Here is a 13,609-nt window from a genome sequence, read left to right on the forward strand (position 1 = left end):
ACGAGACCCTGTTTCAAAATATAAAAAAATAGGTCTGGGAGTGTAGCCCAGAGGTAGAAGGGCTTCCAGGAACCCCAGTACCACCAAAAAAAAAAAAAAAATAGAATGTATTAAAGTCCTACTTTTAGTATACAATTCTACTGTATTAAAAAATCCTAATTCAGCTAAATGTGATAGTGTACACTTATAATCTCAGTACTTGGGAGGCTGAGACAGGAAGGTAGCAGGTCTGTGGCCAACTTCAGCAACTTAGTGATACCCTCTGCAACTTAGTGAGACCCTGTTTCAAAATAATAAAATAAAATGGGGCTGTGGGTATAGTTCAGAAGTAGAATGCCTTTGTGTTCAATGTTTAGTACTACACACACACAAGAAAAAAATCATGATTTCTTTACTATAACTTCCTTTTAAGCATAAGAATAATATAGAGATGTGAATATGAAATGAATCTAAAATATCAAACTCAACTTTTAACATTAAGAAGAAAATAAATTCTACCTCTGCATTGTGCTTAGTTGTCATTTCCAATTTTTCTTTTTTGGCCCGATGAAGTTTCTTTCTAAGATCAGCAGTAACATCTGAGTCAGCATCATTTTTAAGCATTTGTTTTACATCCGGTGAAGCATTCTTCAACCTACAAAATAAGATCTTAATAAAACATACTTCTCATAAAATATTTTTCACAACATTCCTGATATCTCTAATAACTTATTTTTCAAAAAAGAGAGGGAACATGATAAGGTCCTGACTCCAAGAAATTTACAATCTAACTGGGTGTGGTGGCACACACCTGTAATCCCAGTACTTGGGAGGTAGAGACAGAAGAATCGCAGGTTTGAGGACAGCCTCAAAAAGTAGTGACACTCTCATCAACCTAGCAAGACCCTATTTCAAAATAAAAATAAAATAGGGCTGGAGGTGCAGCTCAGAGGTAGAACTCTAGTACCACAAAAAAATGAAATTTGCAACTTATTAAAAGATGTCCATTGCAAAAGTAAGATATAAAGCAGTATATTACTTGTAGCAAACAGCTTTCCACTAGGAATCTACTACAACATTGTTCAAGATAAGTATTGGCTGAGTGTGGTGGAATACACCTCTGTTGGGGTCTGCTCAAACTGCCTGACAGAACTTCTGATGAATTAGCTACATGTAGCGCCAAGCACGTTGATGTCTGCACAACCGCCTGACAGAACTTCCGATGAATCAGCTACATCTCTAGCAGGTCTGCACAACCACCTGAACTTCCGATGAATGAATCTGCAACATGTAGCACCAAACAGATATGGAGGACATAACTACTCTCCTTGCCCCCGCTAGCCCAATTTGGTAATGTTGAGCCTTATTGGCTCAAATAATGCTTCCGTGCTTGTGAACCCCTCGTGCACTGGATAATGATTGGCTGCAAGTTATGTACTTTACATATGCAAGAGTGACCTTTAGCTTGATAGGTTAGAATAGTTTCCTGTTGGAAATCCCCCTTGCGGTTTTTTGCTTTAAATTGGGTTGCCTGAGAGAAATAAACGAGATCCTGCTTGACACATCTCCTGGCTCGTGTGGTTCTGTTCGGGCCGTTGGCACTCAACCTTACCACTCAGCCCCACAGCTGACGGGCTGGACCCGTCACACCTCCCAAGTACTGGGATTACAGGGGTATGCCATCACGCACAGATAGATTGTAAATTATTTGAAGTCAAGGACCTTATTATGTTCCCTCTTTTTTGAAAAATAAGTTATTAGATATATCAGAAAAGTTGTGAAAAATATAATACCAGATACTAGGGCAGCCAAGGCAGGTTTGAGGATACCCTGGACAACTAAGACCCTGTCTCAAAACAAAATTTACAAAAATGGTTGAGGAAAAGATCAAAATGCAAAATTCAAAGTCCGGTTCCTACTGAATGTATATTAATTTCACAGCACTGTGAACCTTAATTTAACCATCCTAAGTCCATAAAAGAAGTTTAAAAAAAACAACTGGGGATTGAACCCATCATTGGCCCTAATTTTTTTTTCTTATTTTGAAACAGGGTCTCACTAAGTTGCTGAGAGCCTTGCTAAGTTGCTGAGCTGACCATATACCTGCAATCCTCTGTCTCAGCCTCTGGACTACTGGAATCACAGGTATATGCCACCCAACCAGCTCAGGATCATTTTACAATGAATAAGAGCCCCAGTGTTGGTTTTTTTGGTGGTGTTGGGGATTAAACCCAGGGGCATTCTACCTCTGAGCTACATCTCCAGCCCTATTTAAAAAAAAAAAAAACAGGGTCTCACTAAGTCGTTGAGGCTGGCCACAAACCTGTGATCCTTCTGTCTTAAGTCTCCAAGTACTAGGATTACAGGCATGCACCACCATGCCAAGCTTGAGTCTCAGTCTTTTAGTACTACTTATCTGTCAGAAAAATAGTAGAAAAGAAGCAGTTGGAAGTATCTTCCCCAGAGAATCTAATCAGCTAGATGAAAAAAGCCTTAAAAATGTTGACACCCAGGGCTTTCCAGCCAAGCAACTCAGGTAGAGTATCCTCCAAAGAGTGCCACACATAGAGCCTAAATAAAAGTAGATAGCCAAGGATAGCCAGTTTCATATAAAATATAAGACAAAAGTAACGTAAAAGGAAAGGAGGAAGCCCTCCAAGACTGCAGAGAGCAGACACCTTTACAAAGGGAGAGATAAAACCTAACATTAATATCTTAGAAAACAGGAAAGAGCATAACATCCATAATATCACATCCATAGATACAATAAGAAATGAAAGAGAGAATGAAAATAGAACTCTGATGAAATAAAAACAAAAACTTAGAAATAGAAAATTAAATAAATTAAAAGAAAAGTAAAAATATAGAGAGATGGAAAATAGTAAAGAAAATTTTAAAAATTAAAAGATTGTTCAAGAGGTCTGAAACCTAAATAAAAAGAGTTGTAGAATGAGAACATATAAATAAAGAAAGTAGCTTTATTATTTTGCAATTTTTGTTCTAAGCATTTTACACATATAAAACAATTTAATTTTCCTAACAACTCCATTATATAGGTGTCATTATGACCATGATTTTACACATGAGGAAAATGAGTCGCATAGAGGCTCCATGACCTGCCACATTCACAGAGCTAGCTAGGGATAGTGCTGAATTCCTACCCTGGCAACCTGGCTCCATACTAGGTCCTCTCAACATCTACACTACAATGGCTCTCTGGAGGGGAGGAAATTATTAAAGAAAAATTCAAAAGAATATTCACATTCTGAAGGACATAATTTTCAAACTATGCAGGTTAAAATATACGCAAAGTTCAAAAAACAAAGGACCAAAAAAAAAAGAGTTTCTTCAAATTTAAGAGAGAAATAAATGGATTTTACATAAAGTGTAGTGGTGCATGCTTGTAATCCTAATACTTGGGAGGCTGAGACAGGAGAATAGCAGATTCATGGTCAACCTCAGCTACTTAGTGAGGCTTTCTACAGCTTAGTGAGACTCTGTTTCAAAACAAAGAAAAGATAGGGCTGAGGCTGTAACTTGGATATAATGAGATCTAATTGGATAGAATGCCCCTGGGTTCAATCCCCAGTACCACACACACATACAAAGATTTCACAATTTGTCTGGCATCATTTCTCAACAGAAACACTAGAAATTAAAAAATAATCCTGAAATGCTTGACAGAATTCTAAGGGAAATGAATTTCCAACCTAGAATTGTTTGCCCAACAAGTTATCATTAAAAAACAAGGCTTATGACAGTCTATTTCAGATCTACAAGGCCTCAAAAATATGTTATCTCTTGGCTAACAGAGAATTTCCTCAACTAAAAATAAGATCCTAATTTGAGAAAGATAAGAGGTAGCAAAGAGCAGAGTATTCAACATAAGAAAATAGCAAGATTTCTGGGATAGGAATGGAAGAAACACAGAGATGATGCTTGTGCAGCAAAGCACTTAAAAGAAAAATCTGCCCAAATTAGACTGGCCAAAGTCAGGGATTTCTTAAAAAAAAAACCAGAAAACAACAAAATACCTCAAGTATATGAGTATATAAAGAAGAGATTTATACAACTTGGTTGGAACATGGAGTTGAATTCATGATAAATTCACAGAAACTAAGCAAACCAAACAAAAAATAAGACAACTATTAAATCCAAGAAAAACAAAGTGAATAAGAATAATTATTACTAAACAGCACTACATTGTGACTGAACTTAAAAATTCCATAATTATAACATAAAACACTAAATAACTAATTTAAACAAGATAATAATATGGCTAAATGCAGAGAAAATAGAAAATAAGATGGGCACAGTAAGAACTTAACTTATGATCCTCTGTAGTAGAAAGTCAGTAGATAAAGGTTAAAATTTAAAAATCAAAAGTAACATGAAAAAATGTATGAGGAGCCGGGTGTGGTGGCGCACGCTTGTAATCCCTGCACTTGGGAGGCTGAGACAGGAGGATAGCATGGGTTCAAAGCTAGCCTGAACTACTTAGGGAGGCTTGAAACTTAGTGAGACCCTGTTTCCAAATAAAGTATAAAATACGTCTGGGAGTATAGCCGGGAGGTAGAAAAGCCCCTGTGTTCCACCCCTAGTACCACCAAAAAAAAAAAAAAAAAAGGTATGAGGTTTTATGTTTTTTTTTTTTTTAATTGTGATATGGGAGATTGAACCAATTGGCATTCTACCTACAAGCTATACCCCCAGCCCTATATTTTATTTATTTTGAAGCAGGGTCTCACTACGTTGCAGAGGGCCTAAGTAACTAAAGATAGCCATGAACCCACAATCCTCCTGTCTTAGCCTCCCAAGTACTGGGATTACAGGTGTGTGCTACCACACCTGGCTGTAATATACCACTTACTTTAATAAAATAAATGATAAAAACTACATGATTATCTCAATTTTTTTTAGTTTTTCTTTCTTTGCAGAACTGGGGATTGTATCCAGGGGCATTCTACCTCCTAACTACACCCCCAGCCCTATTTTTTATTCTTTAATTTGAAACAGGGTCTCACTAAGATGCAGAGGGCCTCACTAAGTAACTGAGGCTGCCTGTGAACCATGACCCTCCTGTCTCAGTCTCCCAAGTACTGCATGTGCCACAACACCTGGCTTCTCTCAATATTTAAAAAATTTTTTTGACAAAATCTAATACCTATTCAGGATAAAAATTATCAATAAACTAGATATACAGAAATGTCCAAACTTGATAAAGAGCATCTACAAATAATTTAGAGCTAGCATCATAATTAATGGTCAAAAGACTAAAAGCATTTCCTGAGATAGAGAACAAAGTAAAAGAGACTACTACTAACACTTCTATTCATGATTTTTGTTGTTGTTTTTGTTGCTGATTTTTTGCTACTGGGGATGGAACCCAGGGGCATTCTACCTCTATTTTATTTTGAAATAGCGTCTTGCTAGATTGATGAGTCTTACTACTTGCAGAGGCTGCCCTGGAACCCTGCAATCTCATATCTCCATCCCCCAATTACTCTGTGTGTGTGTGTGTGTGTGTGTGTGTGTGTGTGTGTGTAATCCCTAGTTTAACTCCAGCGTACTGTTTGTACAAATTGACAAGCTAATCCTAAAATTCCTTTGAAAGGACAAAGGATTCAGAATAGCCAAAACATCTTGAGGAACAAATACAAGAATTTACACCTCCTAAATTCAGAAGTTATTATGAAGCTACAGTAATCTAGACAATGTTTACTGGATTAAGAATACACATGTTAAAGCCAGGCATGTTGGTATACACCTGTACACCTGTAATTCTTTTTTGTTTTTTGCAGGTCTGGGGATGGAACCCAGGGGCATTCGACCTCTGAGCTACAGCCCTGCCCTATTTTTATTCTTTATTTTGAAATTGGGTCTCACTGAGTTGCAGAGGGCCTCACTAAGTAGCTGAGGCTGTCCGCGAACCACGATCCTATGGGTCTCAGCCTCCCAAATGCTGGGATTACAAGCATGCACCACCACGCCCAGCACACCTGTAATTCTAGTACTATAGAGGCTGAGGGGTGCAGGCTCAAGACCAGCCTCAGCAACTTATCAAGACCCTGTTTCAAAATAAAAAATAAAATAGGTCTGGGAATGTAGCTAAGAGGTGGAATGCCACTGGGTTCAATCCCCAGTACCACATTTTTAAAAGACTGATATGTTAAAAAAAAAAAAAACATAGGGTGGTATAGATCAATGGCAGAATGCTTGTTTAGCATGTGCAAGGCCCTGGGTTCAATGGGTTCAATCCCAGGCACTACTCAAAAAAAAAAAAAAATAGACATGTAGCCATGAAGACACATAACAAAATTAAGACTCTAGAAATAAGCCCATACATATATGGTCAGTAAATTCACAGAGGTGACAAGAAAATTCAATAGGGAAAAGATCGTTTTCTCAAAAAATGGTCTAGAACAACTTGACATCTATGCAAAAAGATTATTTTAGATCCTAACCTCACACCATACACACAAAAAAAAACTTAAAATGGATCACATGTAAGAGCTAAAATTATAAAACTTTGGAAGAACACAGAGGAGAAAAATCTTTGTAATCTTAGAGATTTCTTAGCTATAAAACCAAAAGCACAATCCTTATAGAAAAAGAATTGATAAATTAAACTGCAAAGTTAAAAATATTTGTACTTCAAAATATATTAAGAAAATGAAAAGTCAAGCCATTGAATGGGAAAATTTGAAAATCATATATTTGTTCTTAAAGCTTAATAATAAGAAAACAAATAGGACTACCAGAAAGATGGCAACTGAGGGAAGTGGCACATACCAATCCTGTTGACACCCAATCTCCACTGCTTCAAAAATAGCTTTCTACAAGGCCAGAAAATACTATCAGTAGTGGAATTAAAAAAAAATAGATATAAAAACAGGGAAAAAGAAGATTAGAAAACCAATCAGAGAGCAGAAAAGAAACCCGCCCACCATGGGGCGGCAGGCTCCATGGTGGTGCCATCTTGCCTCACAGCACCCGACTCCAGAGTTGAAAAGGAAAACCAAGGACCTAAAGTGAGCAGCTGCACACCATCGGGATGTAAGCCATCAGTTTTTCCTGTGCAAACACCAGCTGCAACTTGCAGCAGGGGCAAACAAGCCCACCATCTCTCCAGAGATCCAGATCAGCACACACCAAAACCATGTAAAGCCAGGGTCTCCGTAGGAGAATATCCAACACTTCACCTCCAGGGATTCATGCAACCATGATAAACTCCCTGGGTCTGAGACTTTGAAGTTCAACCCAGCAAAGGAAAGGTAGAGTCTACAACTTGCAGCAGTGGCAGCTGAGCTTACCATGCCCTCCAGAGATTCAGAGCTGCACTCAATAACACCATAAGTGAAGTTGTAGCTCCCATGGGAGAACAACCAGCGTGGCACCTGCAGGTACTTGTACAGCCATGATAAACTCCTTGGGTCTAAGACTTTGCAGTTCAGCCGGAGAAGGTGGAGGTTGAGTCTGCTGTTGGACATAGCAGAGGCTCAGACAGACTCAGGCTCTGATCAGTGGAAAGTGTGGAGAGAGACCTACGCTTAACACTAGACCCAACTAGACCCAACTAGTAGGATCTCTGGGATCACCACAGATGACCCAACCGTGGTGAATGGGGAAAAGACCAGACCAGCCCTAGCTATGGAGAACAGAGACTCTAACATTGAGTTTGGTCTCAGAGGCATATGTCACCTATGGAGGCAGGGAGAGACCAAGACTCCAAATCTGTATAAAGTGTGAAAGGAGACCTGTGCTTAACACTAGATCCAGCCCCATTGATATCGACCATCTGCAGAGACTGAGAAAGACTCAGAGTACCAGGTTTACAGCAGGAAAGGTTCTAGTGACACTTAGTATCTGCAAAGAGAGAGACTGCAGAGGCTCTGTCTGCTGAATAGTCATTTATTTGTAGAGTTGCATTAATTTGTTGTTGGGGTTGTTTTGTTTTTTGTTCTTTTTTGTGTGTGTATGCCTGGGGTGTGTGTGTGTGTGTGTGTGTGTGTGTGTGTGTGTGTTCGTGGTACTGGGGTTCCTAGAAACCCTTCTACCTCTGGGCTACACTCCCAGACCTATTTTTATATTTTTTATTTGGAAACAGGGTCTCTTAAGCCAGCAAGGCTGGCCTTGAACCTGCATGATCCTTCTATCCCCTCCTCCTAAGCACAGGGATTACAAGTGTGTACCACCATGCCTGGCTTTGTATGCCTGTTTTTTTGACCCTCTTCCCAAACCCTATCCAAGCTTCTTCCTATGTACATACCTACTCTCTCCTCTCCCTTTTCTATCTTTTTTCTTTTTTTTCTTTCTTCTCTCTTGTCTTGCATTAAATCCACTTCATATCACTATACTAGAAACTCTACATTGATTACTAGAATACTACTACATTTTCACTATCTCTAATCTCTAGTATATACTACCTTACCATACTCATACTCTCATTCTATTCAATCCTATCTGAGGCTTTTCCCTATTCTTCCACTTACAACTTCACTTCCCTCCTCACTCAACCTACACTGTTGAATACAATCCTACTTGCCCTTGGATATACCAGCTGATACCTAGAGACTGAGAGAAATCTATCAAAAGCAACAGATAACAAACTTCTGAAATCATGAGAAAGAGGAATAACAAGAAAGCAATGAGCTCCCACAACACCACAAAAACAGAACCTGACAACAGAGAATTGCAGAGATATCCAGAAGGTCAAATCAAGAATGTAACTATAGAAATAATACAGGGCTTCTGAAAAGAATTTAGAGAGAATCTGAAAGAAATAAAGGATGCAATCATTTAAGTAAAAACATTAATACAAACTATAAACAATTGATTAGACCACATGGAAAATAGAATCTTGCTCCTGGAAGATGATCACTCCAAACACAAACACATAGTATAAAATTTAGAAAAAAAACAATTAGACAGCATGAATTGGACATTTAATAAATATAGGCCCATTATAAAAGAGCTAATCTAAGAATAATTGGCATGGGGGAGGAAGAAGGTGAAAACAAAAGGATCAACAATCTTTTCAAAGAAGTAATATCAGAAAATTTTAAAAAGAAAATAAAAGTGTGGTGGTAGTAGAATGCCAATGAGTTCAATCCCCAGTACAAATAAATTAAAAAATACAAATAAGGCCAGGCATGGTGGTGCATGCTGTAATCCCCACACTTGGGAGGTGGAGACAAGAGGACAGCACTGGTTCTAAGCCAGTCTCGCTGGCTTAAGAGACTCTGTTTCCAAATAAAAATATAAAAACAGGACTGGGAGTGTAGCCTGGAAGTAGAAGGGCTTCCAGGAACCCCAGTACCACCAAAAACAAACAAACAAATGAATAAATAAATAAATAAATAAATAAATAAAATCAATTTTTTCCAAACTTATAGAACTTATAAGAACTTATAGAACCCTCTTTAGACAAGATAAAAGTTTCCCTATCCCACATAATGGTCAAACTGACTAATGTAGAAGCCAACGAGAGAATCTTAAAGGCAAAAAAAAAAAAAAGACCAGTGACATTCAAAGGCAAACCAATTAGAATCACTCTAGACTTCCCAAACCTAGTCATGAAAGCCAGAAGCATATTCCAAACTCTGAAAGAAAACAACTTGCAGCCAAAAATTCCCTGCCCAGCTAAACTATCATTTAGATGGGGAAATAAATATCTTCCATGACAAACAGAAGCTGAAGGAATTTATATCTTCAAAACCAGAACTAGAGCCAGGCGTGGTGGTGCATATTTGTAATCCCAGCACTTGGAAGGCTGAGACAGGAGGATTGCGCAGGTTTGAAACCAGGCTCAGCTACTTAGTGAGGCTCTCAGCAACTTAGTGAGATCCTGTTTCCAAATAAAATATAAAATAGGTCTGGGAGTGTAGCCCAGGGTTAGAAAGCCCCTGGATTCCATCTCTAATATCACAAAATTTTTAAAAAAGCACTAGAGAAAATACTCAAGGAGATTAACTGCAAAGAAATAAATAATAAATACCAGAAACAAAGAAACAAGAATTTCCATCCAGCAAACAACTAAGCAGAGGACAAGAAACACTATTTCAAACAAAATTTAAATCTCAACATGTTAGGAATTAAAAATCATCTCTGTAATCACACTGAACATAAATGGCCCCAACTCCCCAATAAAAAGACATAAAGTGGCAAAATGGATTAAAAACTAGAATCTATGCATCTGCTGCCTGCAAGAAACACACCTTACAAGTAAAAATAGTAACAAACTTAAGTAAGGTAAAGGACTGGATCAAGGTAATCCATGCCAATGGAACCCAAAGACAAGTAGAAGTAGCAACTATAGTATCAGACCAATTAGACTTCAAGCCTAATCTTATTAGAAGAGACAAAACAGGTTGTTTTTTATTGATAAAAGGAAAAATCCAACAAGAGGAAATAATGATAGTCAACATTTATACCCCAAACATAGATCTAGCTACTTTCATAAAACAAACTCTTTGTGACATTAAGTCACATATAAATCCCAATACAATAATACTGGGAGACTTCAACATCCCTCTCACACCATTAGACCAATCTTCTAGACAAAAAGTCAATAAAGATGCCTCAGACCTAAGAACACCATCAACGAAATGGACCTATTAGACACATATAGAATATTCCACCCAACTACAGCAGAGTTCACATTTTTCTCAGCTGCTTATGGAACCTTCTCCAAAATAGATCATATCCTGGGCCACAAAGTGAGCACTAGCAAATTCAAAAAGTGTGACATACTTCCCTGTGTCTTTTCAGACCATAATGGAATGAAACTAGAAATCAACTATACTACATAAACATGTGGAGACTGAACACCACCCTGCTGAATGTAGAATGAATCATAGAAGAATTAAGGGGTGATATCAAGAAATTTCTAGAAACAAAAATAGAGATACAACATATGAAAACCTCTGGAACACTGTGAAGACAGTATTAAGAGGAAAATTCATAGCACATATTAGTGCTCACATAAGAAAAACATAAAATCATCAAATCAATAACCTAATGACATACCTCAAAGACCTTGGAAAACAGAAACAATCTAATCCCAAAGCCAGTAGAAGACAGGAAATTATTAAAATCAGAGCAAAAATCAACAAAGTAGAGAATAAAAAAAAATACAGAAAATCAAAAAAACCAAAAGCTGGTTTCTTGAAAAAAATTAACTACATAAACCACTAGCCAACCTAACCAAAAAAAAAAAAAAAGAGAGAGAGAGAGAATTAACCCAAATTATGAAGATAAGAGATGAAAAAGAAGAGATCACTACTGACAGTATAGAAATCCAGAGTATTACCAGAAACTACTTTGAAAAACAATATTCCAACAACATGGAAAATCTGGAGGAAACTGACAACTTTCCAGATAAATACAACCTGCCTAAACTGAGTCAGGAAGATATAAAAAATTTAAACCAGATCCAGGCATGGTGGTGCACACTTGTAATCCCAGCATTCAGGAGGCTGAGACAGAAGGATCTGGGTTTGTGGACAGCCTCAGCTATTTAGTGAGGCCCTTTGCAACTCAGTGAGATCCTGTTTCAAAAATATAGAATAAAAATAGGACTGGGTGTATAGCTCAGAGGTAGAATACCCTTGGGTTTCATCCCCAGTACCGCAAAAAAAAAAAAAAAAAAAAAAAAAAAAAAATTTAAAACAACCAATAGCAATCAAAGAGACCAAAACAATTATAAAGAGCCTACCATCAAAAAAAGCCCAGGACCAGATGGTTTCCCAAGTGAATTTTATAAAACCTTTATAAAAGAGCTAATCCCGATACTCCTCAATCTATTTCATAGAATAGAAAAAAACGGGACTCTCTCAAATACATTCTATGAAGCCAACATCACATTAATACCAAAACCAAATAAAAACAGCTCAAGGAAGGAAAACTACAGGCCTATATCTTTGATGAACCTGGATGCAAAACTGCTAAACAAAATACTAACAACACACATTTAAAACCACATCAAGAAAATCATATACCATGACCAGGTAAAGTTCATCCCTTGGATGCAAGGCTGGTTCAACATACAAAAATCAATCCATGTAATTCATCATATAAACAGAACCAAAGACAAAAATCACATGATCATTTGATTAGATGCTAAAAAAGGATTTGAAAAAATCCAACTTCCAGTTTTGCTAAAAGTACTTCAGAGAATCAGAATAGAAGGAACATACCTCAATATCATAAAGGCAATATACAATAGGCCCACATCCAACATCATATTAAAAGGGGAAAAACTTTGAGAATTTCCCCTAAATACAGGAATAAGACAAAAACTATTTCACCAAGAAATATGTATGAAAGGTCAAAAAGCATATTCAAAGATTTTGTGTGTGTGTGGTACTGGGGTTCATGGAAACCCTTCTACCTCCAGGCTACACTCTCAGACCTATTTTTTATATTTTTATTTGGAAACAGGGTCTCTTAAGCCAGCGAGGCTGGCTTCGAACCAGCGTGATCCTCCTGTCTCCGCCTCCCAAGCGTGAGGATTACAAGCATGCGCCACCACGCCCAGCTATATTAATTTTTGACACCATTAATCACTAAGAAAATTCAAATTAAAACCATAACAGCCATACACGGTGACACACACCTATAATTTCAATACTTGGGAGGCTGAGGTAGGGCTGGAGTATAGCTCAGAAGAATAAAAAAAAAAGAGAGAGAGTGAAGTAGAACACCTCTGGATTAAATCTACAGTACTACAAACAAACAAACAACAAAAAAAAAAAAAAAAAAAGAGTAGTTACCAGCCAGGCATGGCGGCTTGTAATCCCAGTACTTGGGAGGCTGAGATAGGAGGATTTTCAGGCAGCCTCAGCTACTTTAGTGAGGCCCTCTGCAATTTAATGAGACCTTGTTTCAAAGTAAAGAACAAAATAGGGCTGGGGGTGTAGCTTAGAAATAGAATACCCCTGGGTTCAATCCCCAGTACTACAAAAAAAAAAAAAAAAAGAGTAGTTACCAATGGGAATCTAAAAAGAATGCTTAAACAGAAGCCATGAAGTAGAGCTGTAGAAATGAAGAAAGTAGTTAGAGCCGCAGAAGTAAGGCAAAACAAAGGCATGACCAAATACAAATGTAAATATGTACAAATATAAGGAAAATGTTTAGTGACAAAAATAATAAGTCTCTACTAATGGGAGGAAGTTGAGACACATGGGCTTTGTGATCCAAGTTAAAAAAGGAGCAGAGCAGGCCCCAGAGTCCTGCGCCTCCAGTCCCAAAAAATTTCTACTTCACATCCCATGAGAATTCTTACAAGTGGCTCCACCAACTGCTTGATTCTCCCTGTTCCTTACACCCAAAAGAGTGTTTCATCTAAAGGTAGACTCTGGAGGCTTACCTTTGAGAATCACCAGTGGCATTACTTGAAGTACTTAAATTCATGGTAAATCTTCCAACTCTTTCAAAATACCACACTGTTTCTTAATGATACACCTCTTTATTGACGATTGAAATTGTCCAAGATGTCTGTGATTTACAAGTTAGAAGGACTGAAGTCTGTCAATATAATAAACAATACAATATAAGTTTTATATTTGAATTTTAACAGTATGGGTGGGTTTTCTTTTGATCTATGGCCTATTTGTCAATTTTTATACTA

At 37.5% G+C, this 13,609-nt stretch overlaps 1 protein-coding gene across 4 annotated transcripts in view; it reads right to left on the reverse strand.

Annotated features, from left to right (window-relative positions):
- The window catches only part of CCDC171 (coiled-coil domain containing 171), a gene marked incomplete at both ends in the record, with an annotated part of 323,708 nt that extends 310,316 nt beyond the window's left edge, over nucleotides 1-13,392 (reverse strand). For all 4 annotated transcript variants that reach the window (XM_080709193.1, XM_080709192.1, XM_080709191.1 and 1 more), the window contains 2 exons: nucleotides 499-634; nucleotides 13,349-13,392. In XM_080709193.1, the coding sequence (XP_080565319.1) occupies nucleotides 499-634; nucleotides 13,349-13,392 (180 nt within the window). The remainder of the gene's footprint in view (nucleotides 1-498; nucleotides 635-13,348) is intronic.
- Between the last annotated feature and the right edge of the window lie 217 nt (nucleotides 13,393-13,609).

This window comes from Muscardinus avellanarius, assembly GCF_963383645.1.
Source record: "Muscardinus avellanarius genome assembly, chromosome: 13".
NCBI classification, from domain to species: Eukaryota; Metazoa; Chordata; class Mammalia; order Rodentia; family Gliridae; genus Muscardinus; species Muscardinus avellanarius.